The 18,343-nt window shown below is 42.7% G+C and overlaps 1 protein-coding gene across 2 annotated transcripts in view; it reads left to right on the top strand.

Annotated features, from left to right (window-relative positions):
- The window catches only part of CLIP2 (CAP-Gly domain containing linker protein 2), a 108,423-nt gene that overhangs the window by 83,033 nt on the left and 7,047 nt on the right, over positions 1-18,343 (top strand). For both annotated transcript variants that reach the window (XM_018553375.1, XM_018553377.1), the window contains 3 exons: positions 1,932-1,989; positions 13,357-13,440; positions 15,777-15,933. In XM_018553375.1, the coding sequence (XP_018408877.1) occupies positions 1,932-1,989; positions 13,357-13,440; positions 15,777-15,933 (299 nt within the window). The remainder of the gene's footprint in view (positions 1-1,931; positions 1,990-13,356; positions 13,441-15,776; positions 15,934-18,343) is intronic.

Consider the following 18,343-nt stretch of genomic DNA (forward strand, 5'->3'; position numbering starts at 1 on the left):
AAGAAAGAAAAGTATCTGCAAAATGTTTGGCCAAACAGTATGTCGCAATGCACAGAGCAATTACATCTTTGCGTTGTGGTGGGCTATAGAAAAAATGCATGTTTTTTTACTGTATATATGTGCATTGGTGTGCCTTTCGAAATTAGTGGCAGCACATATATATATACCATGCATTACCAGGTATTGTGTCAATATGCATTAAAATGCATAAATGAGCTTTAAGGTAACGGTTTTAATGAGCCCTGCCGGGGAAAACCTAATTGGTGGTCAAAGCCAACAAAAACTGTTCTTTCAGACAATTTGATTAACATTTTTTAATACAATACAGCAGATGTATACCTTGCTAGTTATAATTGGCTGTGGTTAAACAATTTGTGAGCTTTGAAAGTTTTCAGTGACTGCAGGAGAAATCCTTTCAGCATGCCTAAAAATATGTGGATAATCTATCATGTGAAACGGCGCTTAGGGAAAGAATTATTAGTCGGGTGGATTTGCAGCTCTTGCTTAACAAAAATAAACTGATATTGGACCTCCAATTCACTTCCATCAAAAGGTCTGTTTTTTACAGCTGGGCTAATGCAATAAATACAAAGTAAAATACAATTACAAGATCACAAACAAAATATCAAATTATTGCTGGCAGTGAGTTTGATTTAGAAAAACGAAAGCAAATAGAACAGGATCTCACTGTAACCGATATCATATATCAATATAGATGTATATATACGTATGAATATAGCAAGTATTATGATTAGTTTTGGTAATGGCGCTAGCCTTGCTCCAGGTTTCCTTACTTTTATTGATTTACAGTATCATTTAAGTACAAATCATTCTTAATAGTATTTTTAAAACAATACAAATTAATATAGAACCTGTATGGGTATGTAGAATTTGACTGATCTGCATGCTGATGAAATGTAAAAACAGAATTATATTTACAACATGGGTGGAAAAAATAATATGGAATTCAGAAGCCAGTTTGTCCAATCCAGGAGCCAGCAAGATTTATTTAGGAGCCAACTCCACTGACAATAACTAGAGAAAACCTCAAAAGTTGGGCACCAGCTATAGTTTTCAAAGCCGATCTCTCGGTGAAAAAAAAAAAATGACACTTGCAGTGGAGCTATCACCGCACTGCAAGGGTTAAGTGCTCGTTTTTTCCAAGGGCCTTTCACTTACCTGATCCTGGCTGCTGTGGCTGTCAACACACGCTTCTTCTCCCCCTCCACTGTGAATGTTGAAATGTCTCCCTGCATCCTCACGTCAAATGCAGTTCAATGTGCCTGCTTGAGAAGTGATGAGGTCAGTGGTCCATATACCACCGGAGCCCAGGGGAGAAGAGACTGCAAGTACCAGTTTAGCAGCTCGGAGGGAGTCGGTGGGGCCGAGGATCAGGTAAGAATAAGCTTTAATAGTATCCCCTAGACAAAACGAGCACTTCACCCTGCAGTGCAGGGGTATTTTTTTTTGTTTGCCCAGGAATGGGCAAGACAATTACCTTGGAAAACAGCAGGTTTTTTTCACAGTATAGCAGAAAACTGGATTTTTTTTATACTGCTCCTGCCTGGACACTGACACTTTAGTAGTATATTGTATTATTAATCTAGACACTGGTAGGATCAGCAAAAACACGAAATACTTTATCTGTAGAGAGTACTGTTGAATCCTTAAGCACTATTGGGTGCATATTGCTTTTAATGTTTAAAAGTGTTTTCTTTCTCTAAGATGATGTTTTCATCAGATACAGTAGTTGTATCATTTAAAAACAAAACAAAACATGTGAATGGTATTTACTGAGTGAACCCATGTTGTGGCTTTAGGTATTATCTGAACAATAGCTGGCAATCTCATGAATCATTGAAGCAATCAGGAAGATGTTATGCAGACATTTTGACTTTGAAATTCATTCTCTTATTACTTTTATTTTGCAGATGATTGAAACAAATGAAATGTCTGAAGAAAAAACAAAAATGAAAAAGACAATGGAAGGTATATCTTTTCATCTGAATTTGAATTACTAACCATAATTGTATGGCTAAATGAGTGCAATATTTCCATGTTTCAAAAACCTGTCCTTGGGTATCATTCAAAGCTGAACTCAAGACAGATATAAATATCCCAGCTGTGCATTGTTTCTGAATCCTTTCATGTATTTTTTTAATTCAGCTGGTGTAAAGCTGGCTATACACTCCTGGAATTTCGACCAAGGCCTGCTGACTCACCTAAAATTCATGCAGTGTATGGCCAATCAGTTGCAGTCACTCTTCAGATATTCTGACAGCAGCACATCTGCCACTGTCAGAATACAATAGCCTGGTGGGAGGGAATTCCCCCATTCACACTCTGGTGTATGGCCAGCTTTAGTACTTTTAGTACTGGCGGAACGGACGGGGGAGGGGGCTGGTACAGCTGGCTCTGACTCTAGATAGGCAGAGCCAGCTGTCACTCATGCAGCTGGGTGTATCCAGACATAATTGTCGGGATCCGTTCCAGCTGCGGCGTCTCAGTATACCGCGAGCTGTAGCTCGCAGTATACTGAGCTTTGGGTGATGGGAGGACGCTAGTTTGTGTCCTCCCATTACCCTTAGGAGAACTATGGGGAAAAGCCCTAACCCCATAGTTCTCCTTTAATAAAGTTCAGAAATACTGGTGTAGCCCTTTAAGAACTCCCTCCTCCCCTTGGCACAGCCCTGACAACTTAGCTTTTTTGCAGATCCTATTATTACCATCCTGTGCAATCTTTGTATAGTCTTATGGAGAGCAGTCCACTAATGCACATATCTGCATTTGTCTATATCTGCATCTGTAGAGTTTAAAAGAGAATTATGGGGAGAGTGAAAGAGAGGCAGAGCCTAGAGACGCAGAAACCTCTGTCAATCAGGCAGTGGGGTGGATCCCGACAATATTGTTGGCATCCGTCCTGGCTGCAGCAGCTCTGCCTACTATATGCATTAGTATATGTCCTCCTGTGACCCTAAAGAGAATTATGGCAAACAAAAGATTGGGCCATAGTTCTCTTTTAAACTATGACAAATACAAAACTGGAGTCTAGGGTAAAGCAATGCAAATAACTATCTGCATTTTTTAATGCATACTATATTTCTCTTCTTTGAATGATCCATTAAAAGCCATGTAAAATATTCTTCCCAAACCCCAGACTTCTCAGGAGATGGGAACTCATAATAGTAAATCATCTTGTTCTTCCTATTGAGTTATTTAAGTCATTAAGACGTAATGTAGATAGACAGAAAAGAATGACTGATGTAATGTAATGTATTCAATGTATTCAATGAATAATTGATAATAATTTTAAAACTATGACCTAAAATGAACATGATTTCTCTTCGTGAGTTCATTTGTCATCATTGCAGTGCAATATGTCAGTCAGAGATGACTTCCGGGTAAAACAGGGAGGTCAAGGTCACAGACTGAGGACGTCTTTTTTTTCTGCCCTATACACACATAGAGGACATAGGTCACTTCTGCAATTTCAGAAGGTTCTTATTGGAAGTGCATGTCCATCCAAAAAACATTTTCTAGTTTTAGATAGAGTGGGGAAGAATCAGAATCATTTACTCTCACTTCCTGTTCTGCTGACAATGGTTTAACCAGACAGGAAGTCAAAGAAAAATCTGCAACAGGGTCACAGACAAAAAAAATGTACAGAGGTTCTAGCCTAAGGTTTGCCCTACTCTAATAAAGAAAAACTTTGTATTTCTTTCTGTGTTGCTGTTGGAGAGTTCCCCCCACTTCCTGTCTGGTAAAACATCAGCAAGGAAGGAAGTGTGGGGGAAATCTCTCTAATAGACCCCAGAATAGATATCCCACCGCACACCGCTTCTAGGAGTAAAAACCTGACGGAAGGTCTAAGCCTTTTCTAGTCTATCCAAAGCTAAGAAAAATGTTTTGGCTGGATTTGCACTTTAACCTCCATTAGGAAAGCTAGAAAGCACATACTTCTTCCATGGTGAGAGCTTCTGTTCCAGAAATGCCTTAGGAAACAAAGTTAGTACATCACTTCAACCATAGCAAAAATCTACCGAAACTAAAAGGAAATCCCACTTTTGAAAGCCACCACTGGAACATGTGTCTCTGTTAGAATATTTCCACTCTTCTCTTTTTTTTGTAAAACATGACTCTCCCCTCACTTTCTATCATGGCAACAACAGTAGGCAGAACAAAACGTGAGAGAGGATCTCCTAAATGGGGTCACAGACAACAATAAAAACTAGATAGAAGTTCTAATTGTTCTCCACTCTATCCCAAACTAGGAGATATGTTAACATATCAATAATATTAAAGTGATATTAAAGTCAAGATGTTTTTAAGCTATTTCAAATGCTGGCTAAATTACTTACAATGGATGCTGCTTCCTAATGTTTAAAAGTATTAGTTTCCTGCAGAATCAGTTGGTCTCCTGAGTGCTGGCCCTGATAGCCTATTTTAGGGTGGCTCCTTTCCCTTGCAGGGTCCTATGGAGCCATCCTTGTGTGACACAGCTGTGTCAGACACAGCAAGGCAACACACTCCCTGCTTTCTGTTTCCCCCTTCTCCTTCTTCCCTTCTCCAAGCTAGTAGATGGACAGTTGCTGGAGGCTGTTCTGTCTCTTGCAATCTTGTACTGGACAGGAAGTTCAGGGAAGCTGAGCTGAGAGAGTTGGGGTCAGCTGTTTGGAAGCTGTTTTGGAAACTTCCCATGACAAAATACTTAAGTGTGAACAGGGGCCATCGAAATGATTGGGATTCCTTGTCTTGAACATTTTGTCGTGCTTAGCTTTGAGGGACAAAATGCCTAAGTGTGAACAGGGACTCACTCCTAAGTGGGATTTACACTCATGCACCATTTTTACCACCTGGATCAATTCTGCACTATCTCTCTGCAAGATTACCTATCAAAGCAAGAAATGCCTACCGAAGCAGGAGGTAGTGTCTGAGCTATATTGGCTGTCCAGCATATCTGGCTACTATGGACTTTTCAGAAACTTTAGAAATACAAACCCGTATCTGAGATTGTAGAACAATTGTGTTATGCATGTCTGCTGTCTTCTAGGGATAAGCACAGGTTTATAACTATTGGGTGGCAGCGGAAGGAGCTTCTTTCTGTGTTCATGGGGCTCAGGTTCAGAACAGGCCCAAACCCCAGCTCATCTCTACTGTCTTCAATGTATAGTCTAGTTACTATCTCCCCATAAACTATGTCAATTCCAGCCAAAACAGTTTATTTTGTTTTGGATAGAATAGGGAAATGAGGTTTTTACTGCCATCTGTGTCCCTGTTGGGAACACATCCTATCAGGACAGGAATTGATGCAAAATCTGTTGAGGTAGGGGACGGACATAAACAGAAACATATATTTAGTAAAGTGAGGAAGGGTTAGAACCCCTGACAATGTTTTCATTGCTATCTGGGCCTTGGTGTCTATGCGTTACCTGCTTCTCCTATTATTTGTATGGGTTTTAGAGGCACAGGAAGGGAAGGAGAATTTCCCCAACATTTTTGGTTCAAGTTTGGCTTTAAAGGCATGTTTTTTCATCCCCGTTTCCCGAATCCCCATTTCTTTTGTTCTTCTTTTTTTTCTGCTTAAAAATATTTGATATCTGGCATCAATTACAAAAACAGATTTCAAAACCTATTTAAAAATCTAAAATCAGGTGTGTAAAAATTAGGGTTGCACAGATACCAAGTACAGTACTCGGTACAAGTACGAGTACATGAACCGATACTTTTGAGCTCCAAGACTACACTAGAGAAAAATTCAAAAATTAGGGGGCAGCTGTCATTTGTAAGGAGCACACGGAGCTCCTGGGATTTGTACATCTCTGTTTTAATGTACGATTTTGTTTTTATAAATATAAATAAAGGGATCCACAGATACCAGTTTGGCGAGTACGAGTACTGGTACTTGCCGAGTACTTACAAGTACGAGTACTGATACATTTTTGTTTATTGTCATGTGACAGTTTTTCTAAAATAATACAGACTAATAATTTTAGGACAGTGGTGGAGTGCCAGAGCCAGGTCCCAGCTGCAACCGCTGCAACCCTGGTAGTTCTCATGAAAATGCCAAGTATCTGCACTGGTACTCAAAAAGTATCTGTGCATCCCTAGTAAAAATAGACTTACAGTATGCCCAAGCAGAAGGAATCTACTTTGGATCTAGGATTCCAATGTGGAAATATCATATACAGCTTTTTAGGGACACAACTGCTAACATAGTGTTGCCTTTTTGTGGACTACACTGATTTCTATGCAGTTAGGCTCTGTTCACACCTAGGCACTTTGTCCCTCAAGGCTAAGCAGGTCAAAATGCTCAAGACATGCAATCCCATTTGTTTCTATGGCCCCTGTTCACACCAGGTTTCCAGATTGAAATCTATGGGACCAAAAATGTATGTAATCTGGTAAAAAGTAGCTGTTTTACTTTTTCCAGCGACAGGTGTTTTTCTGTTTGCGATACAAACACTCAGGTGTGAACTGGGACCATAGAAATGGATGGGATTTCTTGTCTTAAGCGTTTTGTCCCACCTAGTTGTGAACGAGGACTTACTTGGCAATGGCTTCCACTGTAAACTGTCATGGATATTTTAATTGAAATGCGCACTGGAAATTCTGCTATCATCCGTTTCAAGCCAGATTCCCCCATTCAATCTTTCTTCTTGTAATGGTTTTATACAAAGTAACTTTATTCTCGGCAGCTATAGTGAAGGTCAGTAGCTCCTTGTAATGGGCAGAAAGTCAATATGCAATCCAAGCCATCGCATGTGACGCCAGTGTTTCGCTTACCCATGCTTGTGAGAGTGGAGTGTCCTGGATCTGAGAACTGTAGAAAATTGTCCATATATTCTGATTTAAATACACGGTGTATATTTTATTATTGAATTTGAATGCGCTGACTTATTGTGCTGTGTAGAAGAAGTTGCTAATGCAGTGCAATGATATATGCACAACTAAAAACAATTCACAGGGGATTTTATTTTATTTTTTTAGTGCAAATTTAACACAACTTTTCTTAGAAGTTGGCTACATTACTAAAAATAAAAATGTGTTAAAGTGTATCTATAGCCAAAACTTTATTTTTTCTTAATTTCGAATAGAATGTGGAAATGTTAGAACCCCTGTTACGCTTTTTGTCTATTCGCAGCTCTGTTAATGAAATTTCCCCTCACTTCCTGCTTTGGGGACAACATTTTACCAGGCAGGAAGAGAGGAAAAATATGCAACAGGGAAACAGACAACAGAGGAGCTAGCCTTCTCCTACTTTTTTTTTAAACTGTTTTTATTAGATTTTCATATAAAGTTAAACAACACAAGTGTATGCAGTACAACAGTACAACCAATATCACCTGAGTTACACCACTCAGGGGCATTTACTTACATTGCAATTACCAACAATAGAAAACACCCCACAACCCCACCCCTCCCTATAACCAGAGCTGTGTAATTCCCCAGCAATCTTAGAAATAAGATACCTCTTCTCAGAGCACCTTTATAAAGTAAGATGCCTCTTCTCAGAACACCTATATCAGGATGCCATGAATAAATTGTCAATGGCCCAGGGAACATGGGGGTCCCCAATCATACACCCACAAGTCCAGCAGTGACCGTGAGGTATAAGTGAGTGCAAGCCACCTCAACCCACACCTCCCCTCCTCCTCAAACAATGTACAGAATTCACAATCCGCATATGCCCCTAACCCAGCACAGGAGAAAAGGCATCCAACCAGCTCCCCCAAACTTTATAAAATTTTGGAGGACACGCTCTATAAATATATGCTGCTTTATACATTGGAATGGAAGACCCCACCAAACCTCTCCAATTCTCTAAGGTAGGCGGGGCCTGCTTCTTCCAATTTAGTACAATTAATTTTCTAGCATAGAACCACAGGATCCCCAACAGGGTACTGGTGGCACGTGTGGAGGCAGCCCGCTCAGTGAGTCCCAACAAGCACATGTCCAACTCCGGCACATCACTCAGCCACTGTGTTCTACAACCACTCAGGGGGTTGTGGGCATCTGGAAACAGCATACCATATACAGCAAGCCCTCCAGGGATGATGCCCTAAAGGTCCCCGGGGCAGACGAAAACTGCGCTGGAAAGCAAGACGGATCTGCAGATATCTAAAGAAAAATGAGCCCGGCAACCCAGACTAGGTTTGCAGGTCCTCAAAACACATGATATTCCCATCTTTTAATATGTCATCCAACGTTTTTATCCCTTCAAGGCACACACTTGACAATCCAGCATGGCGTAAAATTGAGCAAGATTTGGGTTCCTCCACAATGGAGTGTGGGGTGAATGTGTCATCTCCCCCCCAGCAAGTATGGCAGACACCTGCCCCCAGGCCTTCAAGGTAGCCCGCATTGAGAGTGTGAGGTCATAAGGGGCCCCGCAGCCCCTATATACCAGGGATGACAGAGCCCCATAGGACCCCAAGCTCGCCGCCTCCAACACCACTGCAGAGTCACTGTGCTCCCGCACAAGCCACCTGCGTACGATCACCATTTGCCCCGCCAAAAAGTACTTCCTCATATCAGGCAGTGCCAGGCCCCCTTTCGTCCAAGGAGCCTGTAATGTAGTAATTCGCAGTCGAGAGACCTGTGAGCCCCACACAAAGTCCTCGGAAAAAACTTGCAGGTACCCAGACCGCAAAATAATGGAGTAAGTACAGCAATACTGGAAAAATCTTCATTTTTAACAGATTTACTTTCCCTATCATCGAGATCGGTAAGTGTTTCCACGCTATCAACCTACCTTTGACCTGGGCAAGTAGTGGGATCAGGTTCAGCGAGCAATAATCAGTGACTCTAGCCATGATATTAACTCCCAAGTATGTAACTTGCGACTCCCATCGCAGGGGGACTGATCCATCCGCCAAACCCAATATCACCTCGTCCAATGGTAGAATATGGGATTTGGTCCAGTTAACTCTCAGGCCAGAAAACACTGAGAAGGTATCCAAGATTCTTAATGCCTCCCTAAGTGAAGGGCCTGCATCCGCCAAAAATAGAATTAGGCCATCGGCGTATAAGGCAAGCCTCTCTTCAATAGACCCCACCTTAAACCCCTCCAAGACTGTGGAAGCACGTAAGGCCACAGCCAGGGGTTCCATCATTAATGCAAAAAGACCCGGTAAAAAGGGACACCCCTGCCGGGTACCCCTCCCAACCCGGAAGCTATCGGATAGAGCAAGGCTTATCTTCAGAGAGGCTCTAGGTTCCCTATACAAGAAAGTAATCCATCTACAGAAGTTAGGACCAAATCCCATATGCATCAAAACTGCCCCCATGTAATCCCAGTCCACTGAATTTAAGGCCTTCTCAATGTCTAGAGAGACCAATGCCCAAGAGCCAACATTATCATGGGAGAGCTGGAGATTAGTGAAGACCCTGCGTAGGTTCGTATCAGTAGATTTCCCAGGGATAAATCACATCTGATTGTTATTCACCAGAGTGGAGATAACCCCTGCAAGGTGCAGTGCAAGAATCTTGGTTAGAATTTTCAGATCCATGTTCAGAAGAGCGATCGGGCGGTATTCGGAGCATTGCAGTGGATCCTTCCCCGGTTTAGGCAAAAGGACAACATTAGCCCCCATAAAAGGAATCTGGCAGTCTCCCCTGCAGTAGGCAAGAGTGCAGGGGGGGGCTAACTGAGGTAAGTAATACTGGTACCATTCCACCGGAAGACCATCAGGCCCCAGGGCCTTGTCAGCTGGGAATGAACCAACCGCATGCTCAATCTCCCGAACCGAGATCTCCTCCTCCAAGGATTCCCTGTCCTGCAGCCCAAGACAAGGAAGCCCCAGTCCCCCTAATAAGGAGAGAAGAGCCCCCCCCCCCCCCCCCGTCATAAGGCACAACAGGAGTGTACAGAGCACTATAATAGCGTGTAAATTCCTCCATAATTGCCATTGGATCAGTCACCCGTCCCCCGCTGAGTCCAGTATACACGGAATGTTTGTTAAAGGATGGGGATCCGCCACCAGTAGGGCCAACCATTTACCATTCTTGTCCCCGTGTTCAAATCTCGCCTCCGCTGCCACCCGAAGAGAGCAGCCCATCAGAACCTTAAGGTGTAACTGCAAGGCCCTTTGAGCCGCCCTGATAGCCCCCAAGGTATCCTCACTAGGGGAGGCCTCATAAGCTCTCGAACACTCCTCTTCCACCCCCTGAAGATCCACCCTTTCTTTGGTAAAGTTGCACCTAGACACTTTTATGTGAGAAACGTATTCACCCCGAATATAAGCCTTAAAGGCATCCCACACAATATTTTCATCTGCAGATCCGTCATTATGGTCCCAGTATTCCCCAACCAGGGGCGAAACTCTGCTTGCCACACCTTCCTCCCTAAGCCAGCCCGGTGACAGCCTCCATCCCCGGCGCTGGAACTGTGAGGGGAAGGTGAGCGTAAGGGACAGTGGTGAGTGATCTGAAACCCCACCTGGCAGATTAGCGGCCTCCGATACTAACCCCAGAAATAGGTCATTAGCAAAGGCCATATCAATCCTGGAGGAGGAGTTATGCATATAGGACACACAGGAATACCCCCTAAGACCAGGATTTTTCCATCTCCATCTTTCCATCAGGGAAGCAGCCTCTGCCCAACCCATCAGCTCCACCCCTGGTATCCTGTTAGGATTGGAGGAGTCCAACGCTGGGTCCAAGATAGCATTAAAATTCCCCGCAAATACTATTGGAATAGGTAAGAAGGGTGCCACCTTAGCTAGAATATCATACAGAAGTTGAAAAAGGAATGGAGGGGGTAAATAAATGTTAACGATAGCAATTCTAAGGGTGTGCACTTCCAGAACCACAATTACATAACGGCCCCCTGGATCCGAAAAACCTGTACAATAGTACATGGCAGAGATTTACTGATAAGTATAAGTATAGATACTCCCCGGGCGTATACAGAGTAAGTAGCATGGAAGGCTCTCTGAATCCAGGGGCGCCGCAATGCCAACACTCTCTGCCCCTCCAAATGCGTCTCCTGTAACAAAATAATATGAGGCCTGTACGGTTTTAAATATTGGAAGACCAATGAACGCTGGAACTTGTGATTCAGACCACTCACATTCCAGGACACTGTGTTAACTGGGACTCCTGCCATCCTGCACCCACCTGCAATGAAAGTATCCCATGAGGGTCCAGGAAACCAAAAGCCCAGAAATCCCCCACAAGACCAGGCCATCCCAAGGTACCTGATACGGAAACATATATATGCAATAATCACACAGAAGCTTTACACCTAACTAAAGTCAAAGGACAATACCCAAAAAGACAAACCAAAGCAGTCATGTGCCTGTCCAGAGACCGACCAAGTCAGTAGCTGTGAATGTTACCCACAAGTGAGGAGCCTCCGACTTTTTACGCACCACCCCAATAGTGCACAAGGGACCCCTACCATAGGGATGAAAACAATAAGCACCAGATGCGGACTAGAAAGATGACCCAATCAGCATAAAGCCGCAAACCGTTTTCCACTCAGCAACTCCAGAAAGGCATCCAGTGTAGGAATCGTAAAACATGTTATCAGCAGCCATACAAAAACTACAACACCATTCATCCAGCCACATGTTAATGCTGGTATGCTGAAACACCACTATATACATTTTTAAAAATTCGATTAATCAAACAGGAAAATTTTAATCATTACCAGCCCTAATATTTATATATTTAAAGGGCAGTAGCGCTTCTTTGTTTTGTTTTTATCAGCAGCCATTCAGCACATATTTTCCAGTCATTAGCTGCAGCAGGAGAGTCAAAAAACAGAACAGAACCGTCATACTGGACCCGCAGCTTACTGGCGAAAAGCATGCTGTACTGTAGACCTTTGACTCTGAGATGGCGTCGGACATCTTGGAAAGATCTTCTGCGCCTCTCCACATCCGCTGAAAAATCCGGGAACAAACAAATTTCCGTATTGTCATGCTGTAAAGCAGGAGACTTTCGGGCAGCCGCAAGCACTGAGTCCCTGTCTCTATAATTCAGCAATCTTGTCAGAAAGGGTATCGGCGCGGCCCCTGGAGGAGGACGGCCTGCAGGCACACGGTGCACTCTCTCAACTACAAAAGTAATGGGGCCTCCGCCACACCCAATATCTTCTTGAAAAGTGATTCTGCAAACTGTACTGGTTGTGGCCCTTCCGCTCCCTCCGGCAGGCCAATAATACAGATGTTATTTCTGCGCATCCTATTCTCGGCATTTTCCGCCCTTGCAGATATTGTTTTCACCATGTGTTGCAATTCCATTATAGATGAGGAGTGTTCCACCACCGTATCCTCCAGGTCCGACACTCTAGTCTCAGCCTCAGATAGGCGCCCTCTAAATTTGTCCAATGAGCGTACACTCCACGGCAAGGTGGTCAATTTTAGTGGTGAGCGCCAACTTACAAGCCTCTATGGCTGTCAGTATAGTGGCTGTCTGCAGCTCAGGTGGGTGCCCAGACTCCTGTGAAGATGGCCGAGGGGGAACACGTGTTTCGTCTGCGGCGCTTGGACCCGGGTGTAGAAGGTTTTTTAACCCGACTTCGTGGGCATAGTCCAGCAGCACACAATCGCCGATCTGCAGGCTGTGCTTGAGGTAGAAGGTTCCCTGACAGGATGTAAATAACTGATGAAACGCGGTAAGGGCAGCGGAGCTCACTCACACTCGTCCTGCCAGCTTCACATCCCAGCCACGCCCCTAGCCTTCTCCTACTTAACTTTAAAAAAAAACATACAATAAACTTCCCGTTATCCAACATTCAAGCAACCTCCACTTTCAAGCAAACGGCAAAAATAAATAAAAATGGAGGACATAATAGATGTGTGGTGGGAACAATAGGAAGCCAACTTTCTCTATCAGGTCCAGTACTTTGCTGATTGACAGCAAGCAGTGGGAGGGTGCAATAGTCATCCTGCTATTGGCTACTTCAATAGCCAATAGCAGGTTGGCTATTGCTCCCACCCACTGCCTGTTAACATTCAGCTGCCGGCTGCGGAATCTAGTCTCCGGCAGATGAATGGGGCTTAAGGGGGAGAAGCCACAGGGGGAAAGGAGTTTATACTTATTTTTAACAGTAACTCTCAAGCAACCGGAAAATACATTTATGCGGCATCTACCAATCCCCATGGGTGCTGGATAATGGAGAGTTTACTGTATACCGTAGTCCCAAACAGCAGTAAATTCCTAACAGGAGTTTTAAACCTTCCTTACAGGAGTTTTAACCCTTCCTTACAGGAGTTTTAACCCTTCCCCACACTATCCAAAAAAAAATAAAAAATTAGGGCTATAGATACACTTTAAAAGAGACTGAACCTGTAATGTTTTTCAATTAATTTTCTTTCCTTATTCTCCCTTTTATTTCTCTTTATTTAGATTTGCAGCTGAAACTTAACAAGCGAGACAAAGAAGTATCCTCCATGTCTGCACATATCGAATCACTAAGGGCTCAAATCAATGGTGAGTTTGGCTCTTAGTAGTTTGTGGCATAGCAGAGAAAATGCTGCAACTGTGCAACTTGACAATATGTTTAAAGCTGAATGACGGGATAAAACAAATGTAGTCTAAATACTGGAGACATGTGTATTCTTCTTTGAATATTGGTGTTATTTGTGCATTTCTACCAGATCTGTGATGTAATCTAGTGTGAAACCTTTCCTTTGTGGAGGAGCTTTCTGTAATAATGACCGGTCACTTCTACTCTCTCTTCTTATGCAGGGTGACTGGTCTTGTATCTGCCCCTCCTGTAGTTTTTTGCACGCAGCTTGTTGTGGGTGGGGCCTGCTGTGTCCCTCCTACAGTTCTGCTCTCTGTAAGGCTATTTGCAGCACAGTGATGATGTTGTTTCTGTTTTTGGAAAATAATAACTGGTTTTGGAAAGGAATTTGGTGTTTGAGTATTGAGTTCAGGTTTAAATTAACATGAATGTTTTGGTAGCAGGAAGCAATTTGTTCTATTTAGCTTTGTACGGATACACAGAATTTATAGTATGATAATTCATTAGTAATACGCAATATTCTAATTCTCCGACATGGCCAGAACAGCCAATGAACCCTACCACAACCTTAGACAAGTAGATTGTGCATTGTACTAAGTATCCTCTACTGTCACTTGTATATTTTTATTTATTGATTATAGGTATTTATATAGCAATGTCAATTTACACAGCGTTTTGCATAGTGTTCATTCACTTTAGTCCCTGCCCTCAAGGAGCTTACAGTCTAAGGTCCCTATCTGTTACGTACCTTCTGGGAGACCGGATGTGAGAGGAGGCTTCCCTTGCACCTTGTGTCCTGGGAGACTCTGATGATGGGAACAGAGCCCAGCGGGACAACAAGTGGCAGGAGTGCCAGTGGTGTTGAGCACCGTGCAAGCCGCAATCCTATGAGACAAGCCGAGGTCAGGTTCCAAGCGGGCAATTCCAGTACAAAAGGGGTGAGGCTGAAGAATGGTCAAATAACAGTTCCGAGGTCAAGGCAGGCAGAATTCAAGGTTCGTCGAGGAAGGAAGTCCGGGTCACAAGGATCAAGCAAGATATCACAAGGATCAAGCAAGATATCACAAACACAGGAACAAGGATTAGCTGACGATAAACCAGCAACATGGTGGTACTGATGTCGGGCTTATATAGGGCCAGTGATGTCACTTCCTGTGCGTGGCTATGGCGCGTTTTCGTGCTGGTAATCTACCGCTTCTGCGCATTCGTGGGAAGGCGCGTTCCCGAGCCGTGCGGGAACGTGCAGGTTGCGCATGCGCAGATGGCGGGGATCCGTTACACTATCTCACATGCACACATAGACATACTAGGGCTTATTTAAGCAGGAGACAGTTATTAAACAAAACACAGAGCACGCACCGCCTCCTAGTGCAGTAGGTTTATTGACCAAATGATGAAATAAAAGAGTAAAAATGTTCTACTCACTATTCCTGAAGGAAACCAGGCATATCAATAACAAAGTCAGATGGTCCAAGAACGCTGCAGGTGCACGCCTAAGGGGGGCTGTGCTAACGCGTTTTGGGGTAACCATCCCCTTCCTCAAAGCAAGACCTTCCAATTATTCTACCAGCATGTCTTTGGGGTGGAAACCGGAGTACCTGGAAGAAACCCACACAAGCACATGGAGAATTTGCAAAATCTATGCTGATAAGAGTCCTGGCTGGGATTTGAACCAGCTGCAAGGCGAATTAGACTTTACTACAAATGATACATGAATAGTTTTCAGCCAAGCACCTACAAGCCTGGATGGGAGACAGCAGCTGCACATGGCTACATGCCAACCTGAACCAGCACATCAGTTACAGGTGCTCAAACTTGGACACACATGTGAATGAGCCCTAAGAAGGCTCCAAATAACTCCAACTGAGAATAGGTCTCCTTGTTAACCTGCATGCCCATGCGAGGACATGGCTGAACCCCGCTACATGCCAACCCAGACCTACACATCTGTGTAGGTTCAGGTGCCTGTATTTGGACACACATTGGTCCCACGTGTGAATATGCCCTAAGAAAGCTCCTAATAACCTCAAGTGAGAGTAGGTCCCCTTGTTAAGCTCAATGCTTAAGAATAATAGATGTAGTATACCAAACTGCACAACCAATATTGGCATCATGAGTGTAATTAATTTGTTTAATTCCCTTGCACATGGTTGGGTTTTTAAAATGAACAGATTTTTGACTTTATTTACTAAGCTATGTACACATTCTATACTTTTCAGTAAATTAAATTCAATGCATTAACCATAATAAACAAAAATATTATTGTATCTATAATATCTTTAATTACTGTGATCAACAGCACTCGAGAGTAAATGTAAATCCGGAGACAAGAAGGTGGATTCATTAGTGAAGGACAATAAGAAACTAGAAGTGGAACTAGAAGCTTTTTCTAGGAAATCCCATGACGCATCAGGCCTGTTTGTCTTGATCAGCCAAGACTTGCTAAAAAAAGAAAGGTAAGTGACGTTAAATTAATTAGGAGTTCTTTAGATCATAATGAGTAGGTTTAGGCACCACTTTTTTTAGTTTTGGGAAGAGTGGGGAAGATTTTACTGGTGTCTGTGTCCCACTGAAAAGATTCAACCCCCATTTCTCCTGTTGTCTACTGAAACCAAAATAGAAAATTATGGATTCAAAATGTTACAGTTGTTCCCAGAACAGGAAAAGAAGAGAAGTCTTCCAATAGGGACACTTGCTCTGGGAGTAACAGTAAAGATTTACTCGTATATCCTGTTCTGCCTTCATGACAAGAAGTGGAGGGAAATCTCCCCAGCTGGACACAGACAACAAAAACCAACCTGTCAGGTGTTTAAATCTTTCCCTAGAAACTGAAAAAACAAACAAACCCTTTTTGGGTAAACATACACGTTAAATTGGAAATTCCATTTTGAACATTTTTCATATTAAGACCAGATGGCTACAGGTTATAATTTTTTATCAAAATGACAAAAACGTAAGCTTCTGACAGGTGCTAAAGGTATGCTAAAACCAAACCGCTAACTTCCTCTAAATTTATACAAACTATCACAGTGTGGAACCTTTTTTTTTTCATCTGGACTTTCATTATAACATTATCAGGGCTATTCACAAAAGGGTGAAGAGTTTGGAGAAGGCAGGAGAAGTGAACAATCTAGGACAACATAGCTGAACTGGGAAGTGAGCTGAATTGGAGAATTTTTCCAAATCAGCTATGTTGTCCTAGATCAGTGGTGGCGAACCTTGGCACTCCAGCTGTGCCAAAACTACAAATCCCAACATGCATCTGCCTCTGGGAGTTATGTCTGTGGTTGTCAGAGCCTTGCAATGCCTCATGGGTCTTGTAGTTCCAAAACAGCTGGAGTGCCAAGGTTCGCCACCACTGTCCTAGATTGTTCACTTCTCCTGCCTTCTCCAAACTCTTCACCCTTTTGTGAATAGCCCTGTATATATTTATTTTAATGTTTTTACCTATTTTCTGTGCAACCTGTCCGCATGCTTCAACTCAGGAGCTTGCACAGGCTTAGACTTATGACCTTGTACTCCAAGTGTTTTTCTCTACAATAGCTGCCTACTGTCGAGGACATTTATGAAAGATGTCTTTTTGTTTGCAGGTGTTAATCTGCTTCTTTTTTTTAACACAGTTTAGTGAAGGATGTATTTTTTGTAGGTATTTCGCATAATAAATTAGCCACTATGAAATTAAATATACTGTGTATGTTTAAAAAGTACTTCTTAGCACTTCTACTTCATAGGGTCCATTCACACTGGGGTGTTGCAATAATGCACCCTAGTTAATGCAAGTTATGCCATGCATTGTCATGAATTGTATTAAGGCAGCATATTCATTTGAATGGGCTGTCCATGCACAGAGAAACGGACATGCACCATGTTAGTGCATTACCATGCATTACAGTGCAACACTGGTGTGTTGGTGTGCCATTAAGAATGAATGGCAACACATCACACCAATGTATCTTATGCATTTATGCAATGTATCTTATGCATGTTACCGCACCAGTGCGGATGGGTCCTAAGTTCTGGGGCAGTTCTGAGGTTGACTTTTGGTCACCCACAACAAAAAAACATGCTTTGGTCTCAAACAGACCCAAAGATTAGATGATATTGCACTAATAATTGTTTCATTGTGTGTGATGATTGCTTAGTGAAAGGCGTTCATTTGATTTTTAACTGAAATCACAGCTGAAAGCGCAGCTAGTATCAGATCATCTGCACATGGCAAAAATAAATATGTCATTACCTCATTAAGATCTTTCATAAACCCTAAGCTTTTCTTCCCAAGGGCTGATTGAATTCACTTTGCATAAACCTTGTGGAATATCTCCATAAACACTAATGTCAAACAATCAGCACTTTTGGAGTGCCAGAGCCCTACGGATTCCATGTGTACCATCCATCTCCATGCTATCTTTACATGCACGCATTTATAAGCTCACGTGTTTACCCATTTTCCAAAAGTTACATAATCACTATTCCATCTGAGAAAGCCAGCATCCAATCATATGGTATGTTTATTAACATGACCATTAGAACCCTAAGAAGCAGATGTTTCCTGCCTGCTTGTTAAATAAGCATAACCCATCTAGAATCTGCCACTGACATATGTATAACAGTGGCCATACTATCTCATAGAGCAGTAACATTTGGGGACATTTGCTGCCATTTTGGTATGATTATCTACAGTTTGGGAAATGCTGGTTTCAGTTATAAGAATAATAATAAATAATAATGATAAACATCTACAGCATTTAATACTGAAATATTTTGTAATAAATATAATATCATGGGCAGCACAGTGGCTTTGTAGTTAGCACTTCTGCCTTGCAGCACTGATGTGAATCCAGGTTTGGCCAGGACACTATCAGCATG

Source organism: Nanorana parkeri, unplaced genomic scaffold (assembly GCF_000935625.1).
Source record: "Nanorana parkeri isolate BGI_ZX_2015 unplaced genomic scaffold, ASM93562v1 scaffold118, whole genome shotgun sequence".
Lineage (NCBI taxonomy): Eukaryota > Metazoa > Chordata > Amphibia > Anura > Dicroglossidae > Nanorana > Nanorana parkeri.